Raw genomic sequence first — 25,029 nt, forward strand, 5'->3', positions numbered from 1 at the left:
GAAGACATGACTTTAACTTTACCAGGAGTGGGTACGTCTCCATCTCGTCTCCATGGAGATGTGACTAAAAATTTTAGATTAAAATAGGTCCTCATCTAAATTCATTCTTTGATCATTCCCTGCAGTAATAGTGTTTTTCTGTGTCGAGCTGGTCATTAGGAGCATGTTTTGCACTAATGGCAACAGTATAGTCCAAAATGTTACGCAGTGTCCCTTTAAGTTAATGGCATTGTTTAACTACAATTTCATTAACAATCCAAAAGTCCACATTCCGCTGCAGTTTTGGCAGAAATGGTCTTATTCGCTCCAAGGTTGCTTAGTGTGTCCAACTTGGTTTTGAATATCAACATTTTCCCTCCATCCTCTGTTTACAAAGTCTTACGAAATAAATAGTGCATAATGAAACAACATACATTTGGCGCTTTATTAAGTTCTGTTCAAGAAGAAAAAACACAGCTTCGTAACTCAAAGGCCCTATACCTGATTTTTTTTTAATGAACAACAATGAAAGAGGACGCCATGAATTGAAATGGTCGAGTTTAAAGGCACATTTCACAACTTTTTCCCCACAAATGTCTGAGTTTACACAATATAGGGTAAAGGAGTTGGACAAAACAAAAGTCTCTAAATATTTTTTTTTTTTAAGACTAGGTATAGTGCCTTTGGTATAATGAGGCTATGTATGAGGCTTACAGCACACAAACAGCGGCTTGATTACAGATCACAACAGACTGGTTCATGTGATTTTGACTTTGGCAAAACAATAACGAAGGGTCGTGCAGAAGAGAGATTTTGTTATTCAGGCTATTGTTATGTTTACCAATTTCACCTACGGGTTTCATAATAAAGCGTTTTGAGGAAGATCTAATATCCAAATCTCAAATCCCCTGCAAAAAAATACAACTATCACTGCCGCTTGTAAGCCAATATGTCAAAATATACCCAAAAGTTTGATAGCCGAAACCCACTCAGCTGCGCGATCCCCTCGCCACAAGTCATTTTCACTTTTTGAGCCCAGTAGCTCGGGATAAACATGATTTTTATTTCTGTGGGCAAACCTATTGAGGGTCATCGGTAGTGCAAGTAGTCCAAATCAAGTTAGCATTTGTCACAACTACGTTAAATCACTGTCAGTCTGGGGGGCATTCTTGTGTGCAGCGACCGTCCCGGAACCCTTGAGGGGCGCTAATGGCCGACAAGGGGTGCATTAAATTACAGTGGTTGACCTTTCATTTGTGTGTGATCGCTTTGTCCTTTTATGACAAATGCTGCAACGGGTAAAGTAGAATCCATTGGCGCTACACTGACCTACATTGTTTCCAAGATGTCGCCTGGTATCTACATGATTGACTGGCCTCATTTCCATGGATCATCCCAGAGCGAGCAATTTGTTTTGGCAGTGCATTGAATTGATTTGAATAGCTATGGCTCTTTCTTAATTACAGCCCGTACTTGGGTTAATATAACACTTACAGATTAAACACAGGAAGAGAAGGTAATGGCTGAAATATGAATAACAAGTGTGGAAAATACTGACATTATGGGGGGCAAAGTTGAAGTGAAGGGTTAACAAGACACAAGTGTAAAGAAAGCATGGCTCAATTCGACTCTAAATCCAAAGGTCAGAGGTTCGATTTCCCCATACCAGACTGGTGCAATATATGTTGTTGTGAACTTGGGCAAAACAATTCAACCAACTTGCCTCCAGCGTCTGTGTGACTGGTGTAAGTAGAAAAGCACTGAATGGTAGAGGTTCCCAATCAAATGTATCAAAACACAAAAAATAACAACCAATATGCATTTATTTCAAACAAATAAACAGAATACAGCCTTTTCTCAGTCAAATTTGAGGATTTTTAACCATTTAATTTGCTTAAATAGTAGGCTACCACTTATGACCTGGCCCCCTGATTGGGAACCACTGGTATTTAGTCGCATTAAAAGTCACACTGTGTAACTTAACACCCAATAATAAAAAGAAGCATTTATTATTATTACATTCTGCAATTTTATGGCTGAAAAATGACATAATAAATGAACAAACAAACATGACATGACTGTAACTTTACTGGAAGTGGGGACGTCTCCAGCTCGTCTCCATGGAGATGACAGGTTTAAATCAGCTTAGGTCCTCATCCAAATCCATTCTCTGATTAACCACTGCAAAAATAGCATTTTCTTTGGCTAGTTGGTGATTAGAAGCATGTTTTTGTAGTGCAAAATATTACACCATGTGCCTTTAACAAGTGATCATTTCAGCACTTAAAGCTACGGAAAGATTGTTTTTCCTAAAATCCCAACCTTTTCATGCCATGACCCCCCCTAGATATCATTGTGAACAACTGCAGACCAGACTCCAAGGTGAAGATGTTCATATGAATTGAATACTGGGTATATTAGACAGAAGCTCATGTTTTGAAGTTAAAGTCAGAGACGCTAAACAATACCTTGGGCACGCACAACTGTGGAATACAGTAAATCAAATACTTTGGTATTTGCACCATGAATATTATAATAATCCTTCTCTTTTGATTTAAATGTTTTATATGTTTGGTTGCACTTTGACTGTGTTGTTGAAAACCGACATGCAATAGCTTTTCCCAGTGGGATAAATAAAGTATACCTTACTTACAGTGTATACTCGTGACCTCATCCCTGTTCAGCCTCTTTCTCATAAAGCCGGGTTAAACCTGTCGCTTAGAAACTACAGCGGTGCCTGATTTGATTTGTTGACCTGGCTCAGGGAGAATAATGCATTTATACGGTGTGTGAAAAAACATCTGGTGGTTCCGTATCGATATCAGCAAAGTCAAAACGACAACAACAACTTAACAAATGATTTTGGCAGGAGCGGAGAAGAAGCTTTCCAGAGTTGATATGAATATGTATACCAGATATAATATTACGCTAAAACTGAAACTGGGATGCCCCTGGTTTACAATGGTCTGTATATATCAAGTGGTTCATGTAACAAACAGTGATGAACCAGAAGCAAGAGATGCACAGAAGATCCTACATCAGGGTTTATACAAGTCAAATTTACTGCTTTTAAATGCCATTCTTTATGCCCAAATGCGATATTTTAATGCCACAAATGCAGAATAAAATCTGTGCACATTTCATTCCTTTAGATTTGCAAACATTTCATCAGAGGAAAAAGAATTGAAGAACTTTTTTGCCAAACATTTGATCAATTTCAGAATATGTTTTAGACCATCATAGGTATTTTCGATGAACTTAATAATGAATAATACTAAAAAAGAGCAATGTCATAATTTTCCAATGAATGTAGATTTAATGCCAGAATCCAATTTAATGATTTTTTTTGACATTTAAGGCCTAAATTTTGGCACAATTAATTTCCATCCATCCATTTTCTTCCGCTCTATCCGGGGCCGGGTCGCGGGGGCAGCAGTCTCAGCAGAGATGTCCAGACTTCCAGATCCTCACACACCTCCAGCTGTTCTGGGGGAACCCCGAGGCGACACCAGGCCAGCTCGGAGACATAGTCCCACCAGCGTGTCCTGGGTCTTCCAAGAGGCCTCTTCCCACTAGGACATGCCTGGAACACCTCCCGCGGGAGGCGACCAGGAGGCATCAGATGCCCTAGCCACCTCAGCTGGCTCCTTTCGACGTGAAGGAGCAGCGACTCTACTCCGAGCACCTCCCGGGTAACTGAGCTCCTCATCCGATCTCGAAGGGTGCGCCCAGCCACCCTGCGAACCACAATTAATTTAATGACTTTTAATGCCCCGTGGAAACCTTGTGCATACAACTGTAGCTCAAAATGCTGAAAAAGCATTAAAGTGATAATCTGTAATTTTTTTTTAAATATATACACTGCCTTCCAAATTATTATGCAAATGACATTTTTCTAAGATTTTCTACATTGTCGACTCAAATGAGAGTCAGCATAATTTTCAAGTCTTTAACTGGTAGAGGATCAATTAAATGTGGTTGAAAAAATCTCCCAGTGATAACAGTATTTTTTTCAAAAATAAATATAGTAAAAAAACTCAAAATCCACTGTTCCAAATTATTACACAACTCATCGTTTCAATACATTTTAAAGCTTGTAATTAACTGAAAATGGTCATTTGTTGAATTTGTAGCATTAGGAGGTCATACTTACTGAAATCAAAAGCTATTTCAATCAAAAAAATATTAACAGGTCAAGTTATAATTTACCATAGGAGCCCTTGTGTGATAGCAGCTTCAAAATTCTAAAATCCATTAAACTTGTGAGTTTTTGTAGAGTTTCTGCTTGGATTTCTTTGCAGGATGTCAGAATAGCCTCCCAGAGCTGCTGTTTGGATGAAAACTGCCTCCCACCCTCATAAATGTTTTTTTTGTTGAGGCTCCAAAGGTTCTCAATAGGGTTGAAGTCAGGGGAGACTGACTCATGAGTTTCTCTCCTTTTATGCCCATAGCAGCCAGTGATGCAGAGGTATTCTTTACAGCAGGACATGGTGCGTTGTCATGCATGAAGAGGATTTTTTTAGGGAAAGCATGGCTCGTCTTTTTGTAGCATAGAGGACAGTGGTCAGTCAGAAACTCCACATATTTTTCAAAGGTAATTTTCACACCTTCAGGGAGCCTAAAAGGGCCTAATGGGGCCGACCAGCTCTCTCACCATGATTCTGGCCCAAAACATGACTCCGACCCTCCTTACTGACGTCACAGCCTTGTTCGGACATTGTGGCCATTCACCAACTACCTACTTCTCCATTGATTTGACCATCCAGGGTTACACGGCCTCATCAGTGAACAAGACTGTTTGAAAATGAGTCTTCATGTATTTCTGAGCCACTGCAGCCGTTTCTGTTCATCAGCATTCAAAAAACAGTTATGGGGAGGCCCGGATAGAAGGTTTATGCACAGCTGCAGCTTCTGGAGGGTCTTACACCTTGATGTTCGGGAGACTCCAGAGGCACCAGCAGCTTCAAATACCTGTATGCTGCTTTGTAGCAGCTGTTCTCTTAATCTGATGTGTTTGTCTGGCAGAAACCGTCCATATTGTGCCTTTATCTGCACAAACTGGAGTGTGCTCTGAATCATCCACACATCTCTTATCAGTACGATGATTACGCTTAATCTTTCATGAAATATCGAAGGTTTTCATACCTAGACCAAGGCATTCAACTATTTAACGCTTTTCATCAGCAGAGAGATCCTTTTTCTTTCCCATATTGCTTGAAAATGATGATCTGCATAATAAAGTGGAACACCCTTTTTCAGCAGTTTTTCCCTTAACTGGGCTTAAAACTGAAAACTAATCATCCCAGGTCTCTGAGATTAATGTCAGTGATTCATAGAGCCCTGAGGCACAATACCATCCATGAATTTCATTATTTTTTAATTTGTTTTTACCTTTTTGACACAAAAATACAATTTGCATAATAATTTGGAACGCAGTGTATATAAATGTAATAGTTTGCTTATAATTGACTGTCTGAGCCTGCAATTTGATATAACATAAGTAATATTATACAATATATATTTTCTAAAGACCCTCCCTTTGCTGAGCTCAGAATCCTGGTGGCATCACTTTGACCAATGAGACAAGCTTTTCCTGTGAGCCGGCCTATGTCAGGTCCAATCAGGAAGGGAGGGAGCTTGATCATTTACTTTCTAAATCCTCCTCTCCCTCTCCTCATTTTGCAAACTCAGTGGCTTTCAGGTTCAATCAGGAAGGCGGCAACTGTTTACTTTTGAAATCTGCCTCTCTCCGTGTCCTCATTTTGCAATCTTACAGACTATCCCTTCAAGGTTTCTTCAGATGTTCAGCCTCCAGAACACAGAGTCAGTGCATTGGAGTTATTTTTTTATTGCAGCATCATAGCTGAGCTCATGTCTCGCAGCAAGAAGTATCTGGGTTTGATTCCTGAATAGTGCTGGCCTTGCTGCATGTTCTCCTTGTATCCCAGTAGATGTACCTGGGGGGCTTTGGTTACTTTTATCAACCTGGTGACAGGACGCCCTTGCTCGCAACATTGAAAGATCGTTCAAATGTGCCCATACATTTACATAGTACTTTTTCCTGTGGGATCATTCTAGTCTTTATTACCATATGTACAGTGTGAACCTGTGTGACTGTTTCGTTTCCATACTTGTGATAGAGTCAGACTTCAACTGGAGGCCACATATGGGCTGCTTTTTCAGTGCGTCCCAGTCTCGCACAGCTCACAGGTAACACACCCGGGTATTTGCTGTCACTGATGCTGCCATCCCGGATCCCTGCAGCAGCGGTGAAAGCTTGGGCATCTCAATCGGCACGAAGGGGGGCGCACGATAATCCAAATGGAGTATGGCAGTGTTACTGAGCATGGCAACACTTCGGGCAGAGCCAATCACACAGCCTCGAGGCACGGCTGGATGTGGTCTGAATCTGTAAACAGTCTCTTTCTACTGCACTCTGAAAGCCGGAAAGATGGACAACAGAGGAAATATGGTTAAGGCGAAAGTATGAAGGCGAGTCAAGGAAAGGAACATTTATCATAGGCTATGTGAGGGGAATAGGTTTTGTAAAAAATAAATGGGGCATGAACATGAAACTGAAAAGGACAAAAGATGAAGGAGCACTCCATGTCTCATGTAAAAGTAGTAACATATACACCCAACTTCAGGAAACTTTCACTACTTTTGCAACTGTGTTTGCTACTGGAAGGAGAATATGAATCAAAACAATACATGGGACAATTGTTTGAGCAATTGTTCAAAAGATACGGGGAAGAATTCTATGTTTATGAGAGACAGGGGCCAATCTTGCTATAGGGTGTCTTAACTTAGAATATGTCTACAGTCAGTGGCTTTTGGATTGCAGAGCTAACAGTAAAAACACACACCGGCAAAAACACAGCTGTAAAGCACTTGAGTTTCAGTAATTATTTTCCCTCTCTGAAAAAATGATTTGCATAAAGTCAAACAAATGTTTTAAATGTCTTTGAGAGTTGCTGACCCCATGCTGTAACTTTTTATGTTTCCTGAAGTTGAGTTAGTGATGTCCTCTGTGTCCTTTTGTCTCTGTCTGCGCCCACTCAGTCGGCTGTTGCTTTCAAATTGGCATGAAGTGTACGCTTATTATGCTGAACGCAGCGCCTCATACAAATGAGGGAACACTCTGCTGGTATTTTCAGCCACAATACATCTAAATATGAATCAGTGTTTTGGGTACATTCAGATAGAAAACATTCTGATGATTGTTTTTTTGTGCAGTTAAAGCGTGTTTACACAGAGATTTTACCTAATTATATATGTATTTGTTTATGTCAGCGCATGTAGATAAACACATATGGGACACATGTATGTAAACATGTATGCGTCTATGTTTAAGTTTAATTAATTCAGCTTTCCTGTCAGCTCCTTCATGTAAAGCACATGCAAAGAATAAAAATCGTGTTGCTCTCAAACCCTTGATGCAAGACAATACTTAATACTTTATACAGAACATTATCAAATATGTACACAATAGGAGGCAGCAGAGGGAGGGAAGGGGAGAGTTCAGCTTCCTGACAGCCTGGTAGTCCTTCAGTCAATTGGGACCTATCACTGATTGAGACTCTAAAACTGCTATTATTTGGTTTACAACTGATTAAGTCCTGGATCTTACAAGTTAGTGCTTGATTTGTCATGTTTCTGCTAGAATTACTACTTGGTCCAGTCAACAAATGGATTACCTGTCTAGTATGAAGACACTGTGTTATTACCACATGCCATTACCAAACCATGAAGGCTACCTGACTCACAGTAATAGCAGGTTTACCTACTGCAATATAACTATTACCTAAACCTGTGCACGAGACGCATTCCCAGACTGAAGAAACCACGCTCACTGACGGTTTTCTTGTGCAGGAAAATGGTTGGGAAGCCCCTGATTGCTGGCGTGGTGGTCCTGGTGGCTGCAGTCAGCCTGTTTTTGGGAGTCATCATGGGGCTGGGGAAGAGGAACACACCTGCACCGTCCGACCACTTCTACACCAAAGCTGCCGTAGCCGCCGACGCAGGGAAGTGCTCTGAAGTGGGAAGGTAAAGGTCAAATTATTTCAATACAATGTAGCACGGCTCTATATGAGACATCTGCTGTTACTGCAAGACTTAAGCTACAGTATCAGTTTACTTTCCATGTTGTTCTGTGTGATTTAGGGACATTTTGAAGAAAAACGGTTCGGCTGTGGACGCCTCCATCGCTGCCCTGCTGTGTGTAGGGCTGTTAAATGCTCACAGTATGGGAATTGGAGGAGGACTCTACTTTGTCATCTACAATGCAACAACGGGTCTGTGAACATTTACAGTCATTCTGGTGCTGCTTGTTCATTTTGCATATTCAACGTTTTGCCCAATATTTAAAGACAATTTAACCTCTTAATCCCGACTTTAACGGAACACATTTACCCAAGCTTACAGCCTATAGGTTCATGTAAAGCCTCATTTGAAAGCTAAGAATTATTTGGCTTTCTTCTATAACAAGACTGCTGTGGGAGGAAAACGTATGTGAACGCTTTGGAATTTCTCACATTTCTGCCTCAATTGGTCATAAAATGTGGTCTGATCAACAACAAAATCATAAGAATGAGTAAACAGTGTCTTCTTAAACTAATACCACCCAAACATTTACATTTTTATCATATTCTTATTGGCCATAACATGTAAACATTCACAGGACAGGAAGGAATAAGTAAGTGAACCCAGGAATCTCGCTGAACTGGAGCAGCTTTTTTTTTTAAAGAGGAATGGTCCAAGATTCATCCTGATCTCTGTGCAATACAGTGGTTCACTTACTTATTCCACGCTGTGTTGAATGTCTCAGGTTTTTCTGCAAAATATCTTGATAAACCTGTGAATTCATTTTTCTATTGATGATATCACATTGTCCAGGCCCTGAGGCAACAAAGCAGACCCACACCATGATTTTCCCTGCACCATACTCCACAGTGAAGATAAGGTTTGATGTGCTGTTCCATTTTTCTTTTACACATGACATTGTGTGTTCCTCCCAAACTATTCAGCTTTGGGTTAATCAGTCCATTTTGCCTGTAGTGCTGTGGAGCATCCAAGAGCTCTTTCGCAAAACCAAATCAAAAACTGCTTTCCTGTTGCAGATTAGACGCTCACAACGATTAGGATGAATCTTGGACCATTCTCTGTCCTGTGAATGTTTACATGTTGTGGCCAAAAAAAATAGGATAAAATGTAAATGTTTGGGTGGTATTAGTTCAAGCAGACAGTCATGCTTGTGATTTTGATGAATATCAGACCACATTTTATGACCAGTTTAAGCAGAAATGTGAGAAATTCCAAAGCGTTCACATACATATTCCTCCTACTGCACACATCTAATACCTCTAATAGATAGATAGATAGATAAGCATGAACAGCATTCACTATAAATGAAACAATGACCACTGAATAAGTTTGCAAGCCTCCGCTCTATTAATACTTGAACATGCAGTAATTAGTTTTCGTTGTTTTTTTCCAGGTAAAGTTGAAACCATTGACGCCAGAGAGACTGCCCCAATGAACGCCACCGAGGATATGTTTGGAAACAACACAAAGCTTTCCCGAACAGGTATTTGGGATCTGAGCGAGTCACAGCAGAGGTCTGTTCTGACAATATTTACACTTTATTTCATGTGCTAATGCGGCGTCTCAAGGCAGGGATTTGCTGAATAAATGCTGTGGTCTCAAAACAATAAACTCGGGTCGTGTTGCATCATCAGAGGACCATTTTAAAGTTCAGCTGCAGCTTCAGGTTTCGCAATCATAAAACACAATATCGATGTGCAGCTAGTGTGGGAGTTATAATGAGCACGACTTCTCTTGAGAGACACTGAAGAGGAGTTGGGGAAAAAAGAACATTTTAGAAAAAACAGGATGGAAATGTTATATGTTTATGCAATCTTGATAGTTATAATGTTGTCAAAACCCTTTTAGAAACTGACCTTTGAAGAAACTATTTTAGATACAAATTTAAATCTAGACTAAAGATGATGAAAGATGAGTCAAATGTGGACATAATCCTCATTAGCAAACTGGTTCAAACGTGCTTGTGTTTGGTCCCTCTAGGTGGACTGTCTATAGCCATTCCCGGGGAGATCCGCGGTTATGAAATGGCCCACAGGAGACATGGCAGGCTGCCCTGGAAGGAGCTTTTCGAGCCGAGCATCGCTTTGGCTCGAGATGGATTTCCTATCGGGAAAGCCTTGGCCCACGCCCTGTTCAAAAGCAAAGAGTCTATTCAAGCGGACGACATTATGTGGTGAGGAGGATGCACACAAGTAGAGCATTGCTTTGAAGAATTAGTCTTATAGCGTTTTGATATATGGTTGTGTAATACTGTCAGTATAAAGGCTACAAGAATACACCAGAGGTGGGTACAGTAGCCAAAATATCTACTCGAGTAAGACGAGTAACGTTATTTTGAAATAATTAACGTAAAAAGTAGTGACCCAAATAAATACTCAAGTAAAAGCAAAAAAGTACTTGGAGAAAATGTTACTTGAGTATACTGTCAGTAAAGTAATGATGTGAAAATCTTGATATTTCTAAAGAATATAATATAATTAATATAAAATGTTTTAAAAATCTATATAGCTGAAGAAAAAGGGCCACAAAACACAAACCACATATGTTTAAGGTCAACTTGAAGCTTTTGTGCTTTTTTTTTAACTCCGATACATCAAAGATACGTCATTATTATTTTACTCAAGAAGAAGAAGAAGAAGATCTTTATTTATATAGCGCCTTTCACAGACATATGGTCACAAAGCGCTTTACATGAGACAGTAGAAGTAAGTAGAAGTAGAAGTAAAAAGAGACAAATTATATAACCACTCTAATAAAAAGTTACTCAAATTCAAAAAGAAACTCAAATTGTACTTGAGTAAATGTAACTGAGTAATGTCCGCCTATGGAATATACAGTAGGTGCATGTCAATTAACATTTAAGATTTTTCAATAGTAACCCATGGCTTCAAAGTGATGAAATATTGGGACTGATAACAATCAGAAATCCCACATAAAACATGGTATCATTTGAATGGTAAAAAGTCCTTAACATAACAGGTCACGTAACTGAAACCTATGGACAGATTATTTGTTATGTTGTGGCTTAAAGTCCATTCAGCCAACGCTCCTCAATATGCACGTCTATGTAATTGAGTAACAACATTTTTAATATTATTGTGAAAAACAATAACATCTTAGAGATATTTACAATAAAGCAGGTCAAAACTTCATCCACTGTGGAAGTCATCCTAACAGGGTTTATCCTGGCAGAGGCAAGGGAAATATGATGCTTTTTAATGCAACTTTAATGGCCAAATACTAATAATAATGCCACAAATGCAGCAGAAATAATCGGCGCATAATTCATTTCTTACTTGAAAACTTTTCATCAAACAGAGCAAAGAGAATTGGACAAAATGCAAAACTGCAATTGTTTATGTTGTTTAAGACCATCATTTTGTCCTTTATTCAGTAAAAAATGTTAAGAAAAGTTATAATTTTCAAAGAAATGTGTATTTAATGCCATTTGTAATCCAAATTAATGCTTTTTAAAGACATTTAAGAGTAAAAAAAACAACAACTCCCTATTGTATACGGAATCTATTGCTATAGGAGTTGAATTACTGAGAGGAAAAACATCTTTGTTGCCATCATGCGCGAGAATGTGTTGAATTTGCCTGCGACCTTTCCAAAGACAGTTCCGAGATGGATGTTTCTAACCTGTTACATTTTTGGTCTCCTCTCTTCCATTCTTTGCAGTGAAGTATTTTGTGATTCGCAGAGGAACATCCTGAAAGAAAATGATATTGTGCGGTTTCCAAAGCTGGCAGAGACATACCGAAGAATAGCAGACGAGGGGCCGGACATCTTTTACAACGGGTCTATGGCACAGAGTATAGTCGGAGACATCCAGGCTGCAGGTATTGGATTCAAAACATTGTTATTCAGACAACTTCAAAAGAGATTGGGAAACCACTGCTCTATTGTAATAACTCTGATATTTTACATAACGAAATATACATGTTTGTAATGTTGTATTTGTGCGTGTGTCCCGGCCGCAGGTGGTATTATCACGCTGGATGACTTGTTGGAATATCAGCCAGTCCTAAACGAGAACCCTCTTCGCCTGAACGTCGGGGAGTACACCATGCACGTCCCAGACGCTCCCTCCAGCGGGCCCGTCCTGGCTCTCATCCTCAACATTGTGGACGGTGAGCGGCCAAGTGCAGTGAGCCAGAAGAGAGATGTCAGGTTCTCCCCAGGACATCCCCTCCAAGCGCCGTCTGCTTTTGGAAACACAAAACAGAACAGCAGCAGTGCACTTGTGCCAGATCCAATTCACCATCTTTAGCACATCCCATCTGCTCCCCAAAGCCATGTACTGAGAAACTGCATTTGCTCCAGTTCAGAAAATATTATCACAAATCTCTCTTTCACTGTTTTTGATGGGTATTGTTTTGCAGTTTGCTCTGAGCACATGTAATGCTTTCAGTGCTAATACATAAACCATGCGTTCAGTGCTAATACATAAACCATAGCCATAACCTGAATAAAACATGGTGATTTATTTATTTTTGCATTTTCCTGTGAATATTTTTCAGGATACAACTTCACAGGCACAAGTGTCTCCACAGCAGAACAGAAAACTCTGACGTACCATCGAATAGTGGAAGCTTTTCGATTCGCCTATGCCAAGAGGAGCCGGCTCGGGGACCCACGTTACCTCAACATTACAGATGTAAGACGCCAAAAAACAACAACACCATAAACATTTTTGAACCCATTCATTCCATAAAAGTATTAAACAAAAACACATACAGTAAAACAGTCAAGGGTTGATACTAAATCTTTCAATGACAATACTAAGTAACTTGTTCACCTTAATACATAATTTTTTCGTAGTCCCTCTGGGGGTAATAAAAGTGTTAATGGTTTTATTGGATGTACAATATTCCTTTCTCCCTTTGTCTTTTTTGTCAGCGTAGTATTTATTCTCACGGACAATTATGAGCAAAAAAAAAACGCAACATGCTACAACACCTGCAGGGGAGCTTATGGCCTCTGGGGCACGAGTTACTTAGTTCTGCTTTAAGACAAAATGAAACATCTGCGCGCTTTTGTTTCCAGCTGATCCAGAACATGACCTCGGATTACTTCGCTGACGGCATCAGGAGTAAAATCTCAGATGAAACCACACATCCAGACAGTTACTACGAGCCAGACTACTTCGTCCCAGACAACCACGGGACCGCTCACCTTTCGGTCATAGCAGAGGACGGCAGCGCTGTGGCAGCCACTAGCACTATTAATTTATAGTAAGCACCTCTTATGTAAAGTCATTATACAAATACAATGCTTTTCTGATCCTTTTAACGATTTGTGTGTGCAGCTTTGGCTCTAAAGTCATGTCTCGATCAACTGGGATCATTTTTAATGATGAAATGGATGACTTCAGCTCCCCTCATATGACCAATGGCTTTGGAATACCCCCATCACCGAACAACTTCATCCAACCCGGTGTGCCTTGGAAATATATTTATCGATTTGTCATTGGTGTTTGTGGTTGCAGCCAGTCATAACACAGTGTCTATTTCAGGCAAACGACCACTGTCTTCCATGTGTCCTACAATTATCTTTGACAAAGACAACAAAGTGAAAATGGTCGTAGGAGCGTCAGGAGGCACAAAAATCACGACAGCCACTGCCTTAGTGAGTCAAACACAGCATACACTCACACTCTGTAGCCACAACCTTATTACTAACCAACTTCTTCCGTCCAAAACAGGTTATTCTAAATTCTCTGTTCTTCGACTACGACTTAAAGAAAGCCGTGATCGAGCCAAGAGTTCACAATCAGCTCAACCCCAATATGACAGTGGTGGAGCAGGGCTTTGAAGAGGTGGGTGCAGTGGAATTGACTTAATCAAACTTCTATTCAGTCTGAAGTGACACTCCTTCCTCTTGTGTGTACTGACACTATGATGCCAGATTGTCGTGGAGGGTCTGGCCCAGAAGAACCATGTGACCGAGATGCTGGAGACTCCGGACTCTGTGGTGCAGGCCGTGGTGCGACAGGGGGGGCGTCTGTGTGCAGAGTCCGACCCCAGGAAAGGAGGCTATCCCGCGGGCTACTGAGGCAGGATGGACACAACAATATACCTCTGAGAAACAGACCAGCAAGGAGGAACGTCTGCGAAGCTCCAGAAAAAAAGTCTTTGGACTAGAGACTTTTACTCAAAGATGGAAACTGACGGACCTCATGAGCCGGCCACAAACAGGACTGTTGTTCATAGACGGCAGATGACCGCAGGGGAGAGCTCAACTACTGAAGACGCATCGGCAAACTATGGGCCATCATGTCTGCTGTTCACACTGCCTGACCAAAAAAAACAAACCGCCACAACAAAAAGGTCACATGCTCTAATATTAGCTTTGATTACAGCACACATTCACTGTAGCATTGTTTCAATAAGCTTCTGCGATGTCAGAAAATCCAGTGATGCATCCACTTTTCACCAAGATCTTGTATTGAAGATGGGAGAGAGTGACCACTGCGCAAAGCCTTCTCCAGCACAGCCCAAAGATTCTCAATGGGGCAAAAATCTCTGGACTCTATGGTGGCTTTGGTGGTGCTCCTGCTCTTTCACAATGTGAGTCCCATGAACTCAGTCATCTTGGAATATTCCCGTGCCATCAGGGAAGAAGAAATCCTGGTAATTCAGGATGATCTCATTCTTTGGGCATATAGTGTTGCTGAACCTCGACCTCACCAACTGCAGAAACCCCAGATCATAACAGTTAGTTAAACCCAGGTGGCGACTTTTTTTTTGTTCAGGCATTGTATATACAACTCTGATCTCTACATTAATGCAAAAGACAATCAGACCAAAGCTTGTGGCTGTAGGACGTCACTTTACTGTAGTATTCCACAGGGAACAAGGTGCTGCTAACAGATCGTCAGAAAAGACATCTGTTTTCCTATTTATAGTTCAGAGAAAATATGTAATAATTTATAAGAAATGTAATAATACTGTAAATTAAAAGAACTTACCACCACCTCAGGTTGTCAAAGTCAACCTCTCAATGTCTGTCTGTAAGTGCCTGCTGTATAGTTTTCTTCTCAACAGAGACATTTATTATGTGTAAAATGTTTGATATCGAGTTGGGGTCACATGAATGTATAAGCTAGATTTGTTGTCTGTTGCCATGCTTGTTATTAAACATTTTTAACAAGATGTTATATTTTATCAGCAGACTTGGGTTTTATGCTATTAGTCATAGCACCTCTGCTCTGGTCCAGTTTTAAGCATTCTGGCCCATATACTACCTCTAAAAAAGCTTCAACCCATTTGGACCTGTGCCCACCTCAAGCTTTAGGCCCCATGAGAGAGCGGCTACGGCACAGTGGCCTATTTAAATAAAACAGGACAGTCTGGCTTTTACTGCAGGGCAGTAACAACTCAGATTGGAAAAAAAGTAACAATTCATACTTTATAGAAAAGGCAAAATGGCTGTTCAACAATGCAGTATTGTAGGCATATGACATTACCAGACAGTGGCGCTTCTCTTTCGACACAAGCTTCATCAGTATTCCTGCAGTAGAGAGAAATCATCTGAATCACTGAAACACATTCATCTTGCGGCTAACAGTGATATTGCGCTCGTTTATCAAAGCGCGTAGGGGTAAATCAGGCATTTCTTGATAAACTTTTCCTGTTTTTTCCGCCCTGTGTGTTGATATGACAGTCTCCTAGTAACCGGGGTCAAAGCTATGTTTAGCATGTTAGAGCTTGTCCCACATGATGGGTGACTGGTTCAAATGACTAAAATAGAGGAGAATACTATTAACAGGAATGTTTTGCTGCTAAACAAGCTGCTGCCAGGCAGATCATTAGTGAAAAAAGTGAGAAAAAGTCTTGGGGTGAAACTGGGAAGCGCCTGACCACCAAGTACAGATGACAGCTTACAAACCTTTGTCTGACAGTAACAGTGATGTTATTTTGGAAACTTTAAGGCCATTTTAGTGATTCAATTTGAGCTGAAAATTCAAATCTAGTATGACTCAGATTCAGGACACAATGCTTCTCTTGCCAAGTAGTTGGATAATTGACAAATACAAACAAAACATTGATGAGAAACAAATATATCCGATTTATATGAAATGCTATGGGTTTACATTGTTTATAAGTCTTAGTAACTAAAGAAGTCTAAACAAAATCTTCTGTGGCAACCTAGTGAGATTAAAGTTACACAACACTTTGCACTGAAATGCACCTTTATTTTGTCCTGACAGATGCTGAGTAAAGACAGACCGCCATTGCCATCTTGTGGAGAGCTATAGTCCTCGCACAGTGTAAAAAAAAAAAAAGGTACAGTCAAAGTAATTTATAGCCTCATGGAAATGGGAGGAGCGGGCGATTGTAGTTCCTGATCCAAGAGGCGAAAATGCATTGCGCTTTTGTTGCACTGACTGTTTTGTCCCAGAGTGCGATAGAGTAGAGCCTGGAAGTAATGAATCTCACGTAGCCGCTCCTTACAATTCAACTTTGAGAAATAGGCTGCAGCTTCACTGAGCGTGTCCACAGCCAAAGCCAGAGTGTTCAAATCTGCAGGGAAAACAACAGAACCGCTGTCAAAAAACAAAAAAAGCCAATGTTGATGTATGAGGCTTGAGATAAATTGGGTATTCAGCGGCGTTACCGGTTTGCTCTCGTCTGTTCGGTTTAAATCCAGCCACATCCATCTGACAGCGGGCCATGAGCAGCAGCGCGCGGCCTTTGTCCATCACTGATCCGTGTGCTAGAACGGGCTCGATGGCTTCATGCAGAACGCTCAGAGCCTGTTCAGGAACCCCCAACATCAGCTGCAAAGACAACGGCAACATTGGACAACGGTGGATACAATTTAGGCAGCGATTATGGACAAAAACAGATCAGTAAAAAATGTTTGGTTTGATACCAATGTCCAAAAATAAACCACCTCACTTAACTCATAATGATCTCAAGTTTTGATTTTATTGTATGTATGAGTTAAAAATAAAATAAGGAGTATTCAATAGACCATTTAAAGTGATAAAACTTTAACTTTTTAAATCTCTCCCCCCTCCTCATTTCTATCACATTAGGTAAACCTCTGTTTAAACAAGAAATTAATGCTTTCCTCCGCCGCTGCCTCATAGAAATGCACTTTGTAAAAACTGTCTAAAATATAATAAAGTAATCTCCCCTTCAGTGTGTAAGAAAAACACATTCTGTAATAAATTTCTCATTTTGTCACAACAAATTGATCAGAAGAGGATTTAATGCCACTGTCATTCATAAACAAGGAATTTGCTTCTCTGTGCTTAACTTCAAATCATAACAACAAAACAAGAAGTGACTTCCTGTTTCAATCCAACACACCAAAATAAAAGCACGATCTTATTCATTAGTTCAATTTTTATTTCTGCTTCACAATTAACAGACAAAAAACTTAAAATGTGTGTATTTAATTATATTCTTGTAATGTTACAAGTTCCTGCTGAACTAATCAATGAGATGAGATGTGTGCTTTTATTTTAGCGTGCTGGATCGAAACAGGAAGTCACTTCTTGAGCGGCATTGTTATGCTTTGAAGTTATGCACAGAGTCAATTGTGAAAACATGTAACAAACTAGTAATAAAATAAGTCATAAAGCTATGGGAGCATGCAATAAAATAAACTAAGATCGAAAATAATCATTTATAAAGCATATGCAAATGCTTATTTCGAAATTCATAAAACATTTACAAAGTTGTTCAAATAATTGCGTTTGATAAGAATTACTATTATGTGGTTATTATGTTAACCATGGTTACTGTACCCCTAAGAAAAGCCAATAAAATGATCTGTACATAAAGTTTGATGATTGGTCAATAACTCTGCATTTCTTGTCAACATCACTGTAAGATTATGAAGATTACATTGAAAATGAACAAAGTGCATCATAATTTAATTCCCTAAAATGACTTACGCCCACACTACATGGCAGCTTGGGGAAACGTTATTTTGCATTCAGGGAAAGAGCGGCGGTGTTTACAGAGAGCCTCTTTGTGTGCCGTCTGACCTGAGTGAAGGCCAAATGAAGGATTGTCTCCGAGGCGAGAGACTGTAAGTGGTGCTGTCGAGCCAGTGCCAGGGCCTGCAGGAGGAGCGGCAGCGCTGTGGAGAAGCCAGACGACTCCCAGTGGAGCTCAGCAGTGGACAGCATCACTCTGTCAAAAGCAAAATATCAAGAGTCAGGAGGATGGCGTTGGCTACTGAATACAAAATGCGCAGCCAAGAGAGTCTGCACAATCTTCTATGCACGAAAATCCTCATGTAGACCCGTCAAAATGAAAGTGATGCTGAACATAAAACAACTCTTGGAGAAAGATTACGATGAACTAATGTGCATAGATGTACAAAAAACATTAAAGCTGTGGTACAATACAATTATATCTTTGTGGTATTTTTCAAATCTGTTTTCACACTTTGACACTTCAATGCCTGCATGCATTCAAATTACCTGATGGCCAGCTCAGTGCATTTAGTCTTGTCACAGAGAACTTGCAGCCGTTGTAGTACACTGTATGCCTCAGTGGAGCGATTAAGTACCTTCAAGACCAGCGCTTTCCTGGCAGAACAGCATAAGATTTCAATACATTTTAAGTATAAGCTGAAACGACTTATTGCTTTAGGCTTTTTACCTGTAAAGGCCCTGGGTTTTGTCCAACGCTGACAATGCAACAATTAGTGGTTCAGCCAAATGGTATTTTCCTTCATTCATATGTCTCTCAAATTGGATTTTTAAGTCACATAGCATCCATAACTAAAACGAAAGGGGTTGCATTTGAATTACATCACCAGATATAATCACGCAGAAAGCCTGATTATTCTATGCATATCAGTGTCGGTAAATGTGTGGCTGAACCTTGGCGTGTTGTGTGTGAGGAGGAAACTGCTCCTTCAGATGCCGGAGAATCTCTGAAACAGCACTGTACAGGCCCTAAAGCAGGCACATGGGGACAAGAGTGATATATTAAGCACTGCCCAGAAGCAGGCCTGATCAATGCTTATTACTTTCCTGCATTGCTCGGCCAATTGACTAATGGATATGCAACTACGAGACGGAAAGAGAGATGTGTGACCTGCTCAGCATGCAGTTCGGCCAGATGGCACAGAGCCACCGCAAAAGCCTCCGTGTTGTTCTGGTGGACCCCGAAGTTCACCGGCTCCAGACTGCTCATGTTGAGGAGCAACTGAGCCTGCTGCGCTGACATAGTACTGCAAAAACGGCACAAAAAGGGACAGATTCAGCTTAAGCCTTCTTTGGCTCCCGGGCGACGGTTGAAGTGAGCAGCTCTGACAGTGTGGTGTTTGGCCTGACCTCTTGCCGTACATCCTCCATATGGAAGTGGTCTGAGCCAGGCTGATCTCGATGAGCTCCGAGAGGCTGTGCTTCCAGTGCAGGATGTCTGTGTCCTTCAGCGCGTCCATCAGTTTGTGTGCCGTCTTGCCCTGCGTTGCCCCCTGCTGGACCAATGACTGAATGCCCAGCGATGCCAAGTACTGAAGCAGACAGAAATAACCATCAGATCCTGACAGACGGTGCAAGGTCAGGACCAACAAAACAAATCCATATATTTTAATGAGATCATTTGGGAAACTACTTTTTCCCCGAGACTACCGATGTATATCATTTGCATACGTGCAAATCGCAGTGAAAGAACATCTACTGAAAGGCAGCAGGTTTAGAGGAAAGCTCACTGGCAAACAGAAGTGGGCGGCCATTTTGACTGAATCCTCTGTCAACACGGTGCTGTCGGATCCCTTCATCTGCTCCAGAGTGTACAGCCAACTCTAACACAAAACACACGGAGAGCAGAAGCACCACAGAGAAAGGTTTAAATCACATTAGGATACAGTTACCGATCAATGCGATATCAATCAATACATTATTATATAAGATAATGAGAGCAGGGGCTAATTACCAGACAATGTTGTAAGCACACGTGATCGTTGGACTCCTGAGCAATACGAATGGCCTCCTGTAGCGCTAGATTGGCCTGCTGACTGAGGACAAAAGAGATGAAAAAACAGCTGAGTGCATAATATCTTACACAAATACATTATTGATCCGCGTTAAATGAGAACAATATATTCACTAGTGTCCGAAGCGGCAGTGCAGGCTCGCCAGGTTCAGCGCGGCATAACGCAGGCTGCGGCCGTAGCCCTCATCGCCGTTGCTCTTGCCCTCACTCCCCGACAAAATCAGCCGATCAAAATAGTGTAAGAGGCTGTGGGCGGAGAGGAAGATGTCCTGCACCCGCATACTGTTCAGGTAGTTCAAGTAATGCTAGAAAACACAGGGAAAAGAGAGATTATAGAAATGTATTTTTGTTTTGTTTTTTCAACTGCAAAACCAACTTTGAGATGTTAGCCATGTTATAATGCTGAGGCTTTGTCAAAAATATACCTGTAATGTCAGTATCTGGGACTCTGTCGCAGCCCATGGCAAAACTGTTATGTTTTTTATTGCTCCAATCACAGATGCAAATTTGCAACACATCAGTCATATGTGGAAGATAATCTCCAATCCTGCATCACTCACTTCTCTCAACAGAGTTTTGTAGTTTGCCTGGTTGATTTGGCAGAAGATGGCGTGGTTTCTCATTCTCCTATGTGATTTTTATTTGCTCTTTTTCACACGTTGGTCCAAAGATAAATAAATAATAGTGAATGCTTGTTTCACTGTTCTATCCCACTGGTGCCTGCAGAGGGCCAATTCAAAATTCCTGACCAACTTCATTTCTCACTTCTCATTGTGCATGACAAGTCCATTTTCAAATATGTGAGTGGGCAGAAAAAGACTCACTGCTTCGGCAAAGTCGGGGTTAAACTTGAGCATGTTGTTGAGCTCCTCTTGGAGGGCAGCGGGTTTCAGAGCTTTGTTCTCGTCGTTCTTCAGAAGGTATGCCTAAGGAAAGAGATATTTAAATATAGCACAAGCTTGACAGACGGTGTGGGCGACTGTTTGTCTCCTTTTTCAAAATGAACTCATTTAAAAACAGCAGCAGCATATGAATTTGATGAATCATTTATGTATTTGTTTAGTTAAGACATTCATATCACGATGCAGCTTTCCACTTACTTGTCTTGCTAGAAAGTACTCAGCTTGTTTTTGTGACAGAGGACCTTTACTCGGAGCATTATCAATTCTGAAACAAAGTTTCAAATTATTTTAGTGATTATGAAAACACTGAATAAGCAAAAGACAAAAAACACAAAAACAAATGACTTTCATACAGAGTAATTAGAGATCGACAAATACGTTTTTTTCTAAGGCCAATGCCGATATTTTGGGATGTTAATTGGGCGACACGGTAGCACAGTGGTTCGCACTCTCGCTTCACAAGAAGGTCCCGGGTTTGATTCCCACCTGGACGGGGCCTTTCTGTGTGGAGTTTACATGCTCTCCCTGTGTCTGCGTAGGTTTCCTCCGGGTACTCTACCTCTACCACTAAAAACATGTACAATAGGCCAGGATGAATGATGTCTGTGTGAATGATGGTGGTGGTCAGAGGGACCATTGGCACAGACGTGACAGCACTTCTCGTCTACCCCAGGGGAAACTGAAGCTGCAACGGTAGCTTACCACTACTGAGTATGGAATGAATGTAAAATTCTCTCGGGTAAAGCGCTTTGTGACCATGTCTGCGAAAGGAGCAATACAAATAAAAACATTCTTCTTAATTAGCAGATGCAGATATGCTCGGCCGATATATTTGTGTGATTTTTCCAAATGTCTGGTCTATAATCCTGTAAAAACAAATACTTGGCTGCTCCAGCACTGGCAGTGCAGGATTTTAAAGGCAGGTCTGGGCTCATTCTACACATTAGGACATAGCTGGAACATGCAGGGGGATGAACATACTTAGTTTTTTTAACATTTTTAAACTCTGTATTGTCTCTTTAAGGTGATCCAATCATAGTTTCTGTCCCAGCTTTGATTAGTTGTCATTAGCATTAGCATATTGTTACTAGCCACAGCATTTTGCGCAGCGTTCAAAAATACGATAGTGGAGGTTAAAACTCAGCGATTGAATTCTCCAGATTCTGCACTTCAATGACATACAGCATGTCCATATTGACGGGGGTCTAGTGACACTTGTGTTTAACAAACTTGAAGCTAACCAATTTTCATTGCGGTGTTTCAGTTTCCCTGAGGCCTTGGTAGTTGTGGGAGGACCTGCTTTAAAGCCCTGACTTTGCTCTTTGGAAGTCTCTATCATTTCGGTCCCGGAAATATCGACTTTTCCGGCGATAGATTGGCCGATAGCCAACATTTAGTAAAATCCCCAAACATCGGACTGATATATCGACTGGCCGATATATCTAAAATCATAGTAAAACCTAATATAGATTTTAAAGTTTAAATCAAAAGGCTATACCTGCACACTAATGTAATGTGTACACCTTATCTTTTATCTTTCACAAAGACTCCATTTTAAGACTATTTTAGACTTTATAAAGCCCTATATAAGTTCATAGAATGCGATGTGGACATGTCTGTTGTTAATTGCATTTGTTCTGTGCATTGTATTCGGAAGATTATCTGATTTTCTCTAAGGTCAAGAAATAGACTATGAGACAATTATAAAAGGTCATTTTGCAGATGTTAATTGTTTGAATAATGAATTCCTTAACTGCACACTTGTAGAAATGTCACAAACCTGAGTTCTGACTTGTGCAGTGGGGAGTCGAGGTCATCTTTGTCCATGCGGTCTCCTACGGTGTCCTCGGTGCTGGCGAGGTCCATGTCTGACCAGTCAAAGTTGAGTGCTGGCAGAGTCACCTCGTCCTGACTGTGGTAGTACTGCTGCAGAGACTTATACAGCTTATACACCTGGCTGAACGACAGTTTGTTGTAGGCAAGCAACATGTGTCTCATAAACAGACCTAAATGAAAATACAAACATTTCAACATGATTTAAAACAATTAGACTCTATATTGTAAGATGGTGACTGATTATTGACTGTGAGAGGATGGTTGTCCGTTTGTCTCCAAACTACTTACCAACAACACTAGTTTTATAGGCTTCCGTGTCAAAAGACGTGAATGGAGTGGGAAGAGTAGAAAAGAAGTGCTCCATGTCTCGCAGCTCTCCATTCGCCATATCATCCAGCCTAAGGGAAAGACAAGAATTAGTATTATCGACTTGATTTAAAATCTCAATGCACAAGACAAAACTCTCCACAGCCCAGTTAACTCGAGTAAAACCTTGTCATCGAGATTGTGTTGTCATAACTGCATCGAATTCTGAATGACAAAATACTGAGTTTAGTATCCACATTAACATATTCAGTATCACTTTGAATAACTTGTATTTGTACTTTCTAAGTACATAATGTAATAGGACAAAAGACCCTTAGATTTGGGCTTAAGGTTAGTTATGTCCTGTTACATTATGGACCAACAAACTACAAATACATATTATTCTGTTGTGTATCTGACCCATAGGTATAAGTTATTACACGTTGTTACAGAGCACATTACATTGTACTAAATTTAGTTTGGCACAATGTATCAAGGGTACTGTAAAATAAAGTTTTACACAGTATTGTGATGCCTTGGATCAGAAGTTCTTACACTGTGGAGTAAAACTGATGGTTGGATGGTGCATGCGTTCTATGCAGATATAATTTGTGGTTGTTCTAGATATTCATGCATTTTTGTTTATATGTCCTTATTTGTGCTTGAGAGAGATGTGCTAGTCTTTGCTTAGAACTACTTTCATCATGATTTGCTCATTTGTCAGACGTGGCTTAGGCCTAGGTCTTGATCTGGTGTAATCCTGCAATACACTTGGTTTAGATCTGATGGTGACACATGTCAAATTGGAATCTTTCGTAATATATCATTTAGACAATATCAGTATCATGTTTGACCAATTGAATTTGTTAAATGTTTGTGAATTTTTTGTATGAACTCCAATAATAAAAACATGCAGCTGGGCAACCCTATAGTGCAAGTTAAGATGTGTTGTATTTAGTAAAATCTCTCAGTGATGTGTTTGATTTATATTGACTGTCATATTCACAAAAGTGGTGCAGTTACTTTCCAAAACTTGTACCAAGATCACACAAGTATCATACATACAAACATAAAGTACTGTATGCACACCTGAGTGTCACAGCAGATCCGGTCTGCGGGCAACACTCCTCCACCGTCCTCACAAACTGTCCAAAAGACAGGTCAGGACCCTAACAAGAAGCCATGGCACAGTAAGAAAAAAGAAAAAAAATTACCCGAATAATAATATTAATGAAAACACACTGACCTGCTGCAGGGGAAGGATGAGTTTGTTCAGTCGTCTCCGCTTCGGCAGACTGATCTTCGAGGCTGTCATCTCATACAGCAGCGCTAACACTGAGATTTTATACGGCGTTACCCAGTCTTTGATGCCGAACACGTTAGCATGCACTACTCCGTTTGTCATCATCGGATTGAAATACAAACTCTCATGCACACTTGCCATTATAGGAGGTAGCTTCGAGTTAGTCGTATCAGAAGAAACCTGAGATGTAAACAGAGCTGATGAGAAAAGGAGAGTATGCTAGCTAACTAGCATGGCTAACTTAGCAAAGTAATAGCGTCATTCTAGACAAGTAACTGCGGCCAAATTATCTTTCTATATTCAATGCAACTCGGATACACAAGACTCGCTGACTGCTAGAAGTTAGTGCAACAACATACGATTTTGGCATGTGTAATGTTTACAAATGCCGCTTTTCACTTTTGAAGAGCCCTCCTCCTCGTCCTCTGAAATATACGTCATCACAGTTTCTCCCTCCTCTATGCTCCTCTCCCGCTCGCTCTTTTTTTATTTTTTTATTTTTTTATTTTTTTTGGAAAGTAAGATAAGGCTTTTGTATTCCCGTGGAACTATTTTACTTTTATTTACTTTTCATCATTTCTTATAGAGCTCGGGAATGTGACGTCATATCGCTAAGCATTATGGGATT

The 25,029-nt window shown here is 40.5% G+C and overlaps 2 protein-coding genes across 2 annotated transcripts; one reads left to right on the forward strand and one right to left on the reverse strand.

Annotated features, from left to right (window-relative positions):
* Nucleotides 1–7,855: 7,855 nt before the first annotated feature.
* ggt1a (gamma-glutamyltransferase 1a) lies at nt 7,856–14,727 on the forward strand (the record flags this gene model as incomplete). Its single annotated transcript, XM_079561002.1, has 12 exons — nt 7,856–8,025; nt 8,143–8,273; nt 9,476–9,565; nt 10,063–10,255; nt 11,764–11,924; nt 12,066–12,215; nt 12,606–12,742; nt 13,132–13,319; nt 13,394–13,521; nt 13,601–13,713; nt 13,790–13,903; nt 13,993–14,727. 12 exons carry the CDS (start codon nt 7,856–7,858, stop codon nt 14,137–14,139), a joined length of 1,722 nt encoding a protein of 573 aa, XP_079417128.1. The 3' UTR covers nt 14,140–14,727.
* Nucleotides 14,728–16,191: 1,464 nt separating this feature from the next.
* anapc5 (anaphase promoting complex subunit 5) lies at nt 16,192–24,836 on the reverse strand. Its single transcript, XM_079562510.1, has 17 exons — nt 24,345–24,836; nt 24,188–24,267; nt 23,081–23,190; nt 22,737–22,962; nt 21,155–21,221; nt 20,879–20,980; nt 20,169–20,359; nt 19,995–20,076; nt 19,771–19,863; nt 19,391–19,572; nt 19,152–19,287; nt 18,935–19,009; nt 18,711–18,832; nt 18,530–18,637; nt 18,089–18,236; nt 16,705–16,867; nt 16,192–16,610 (listed from the first exon to the last, which is right to left on the reverse strand). The coding sequence occupies exons 1-17, from the start codon at nt 24,540–24,542 to the stop codon at nt 16,390–16,392; spliced, it is 2,304 nt and encodes a 767-aa protein (XP_079418636.1). The 5' UTR covers nt 24,543–24,836; the 3' UTR covers nt 16,192–16,389.
* Nucleotides 24,837–25,029: the final 193 nt, after the last annotated feature.

This window comes from Gobius niger (assembly GCF_951799975.1).
Source record: "Gobius niger genome assembly, chromosome: 1".
NCBI lineage: Eukaryota > Metazoa > Chordata > Actinopteri > Gobiiformes > Gobiidae > Gobius > Gobius niger.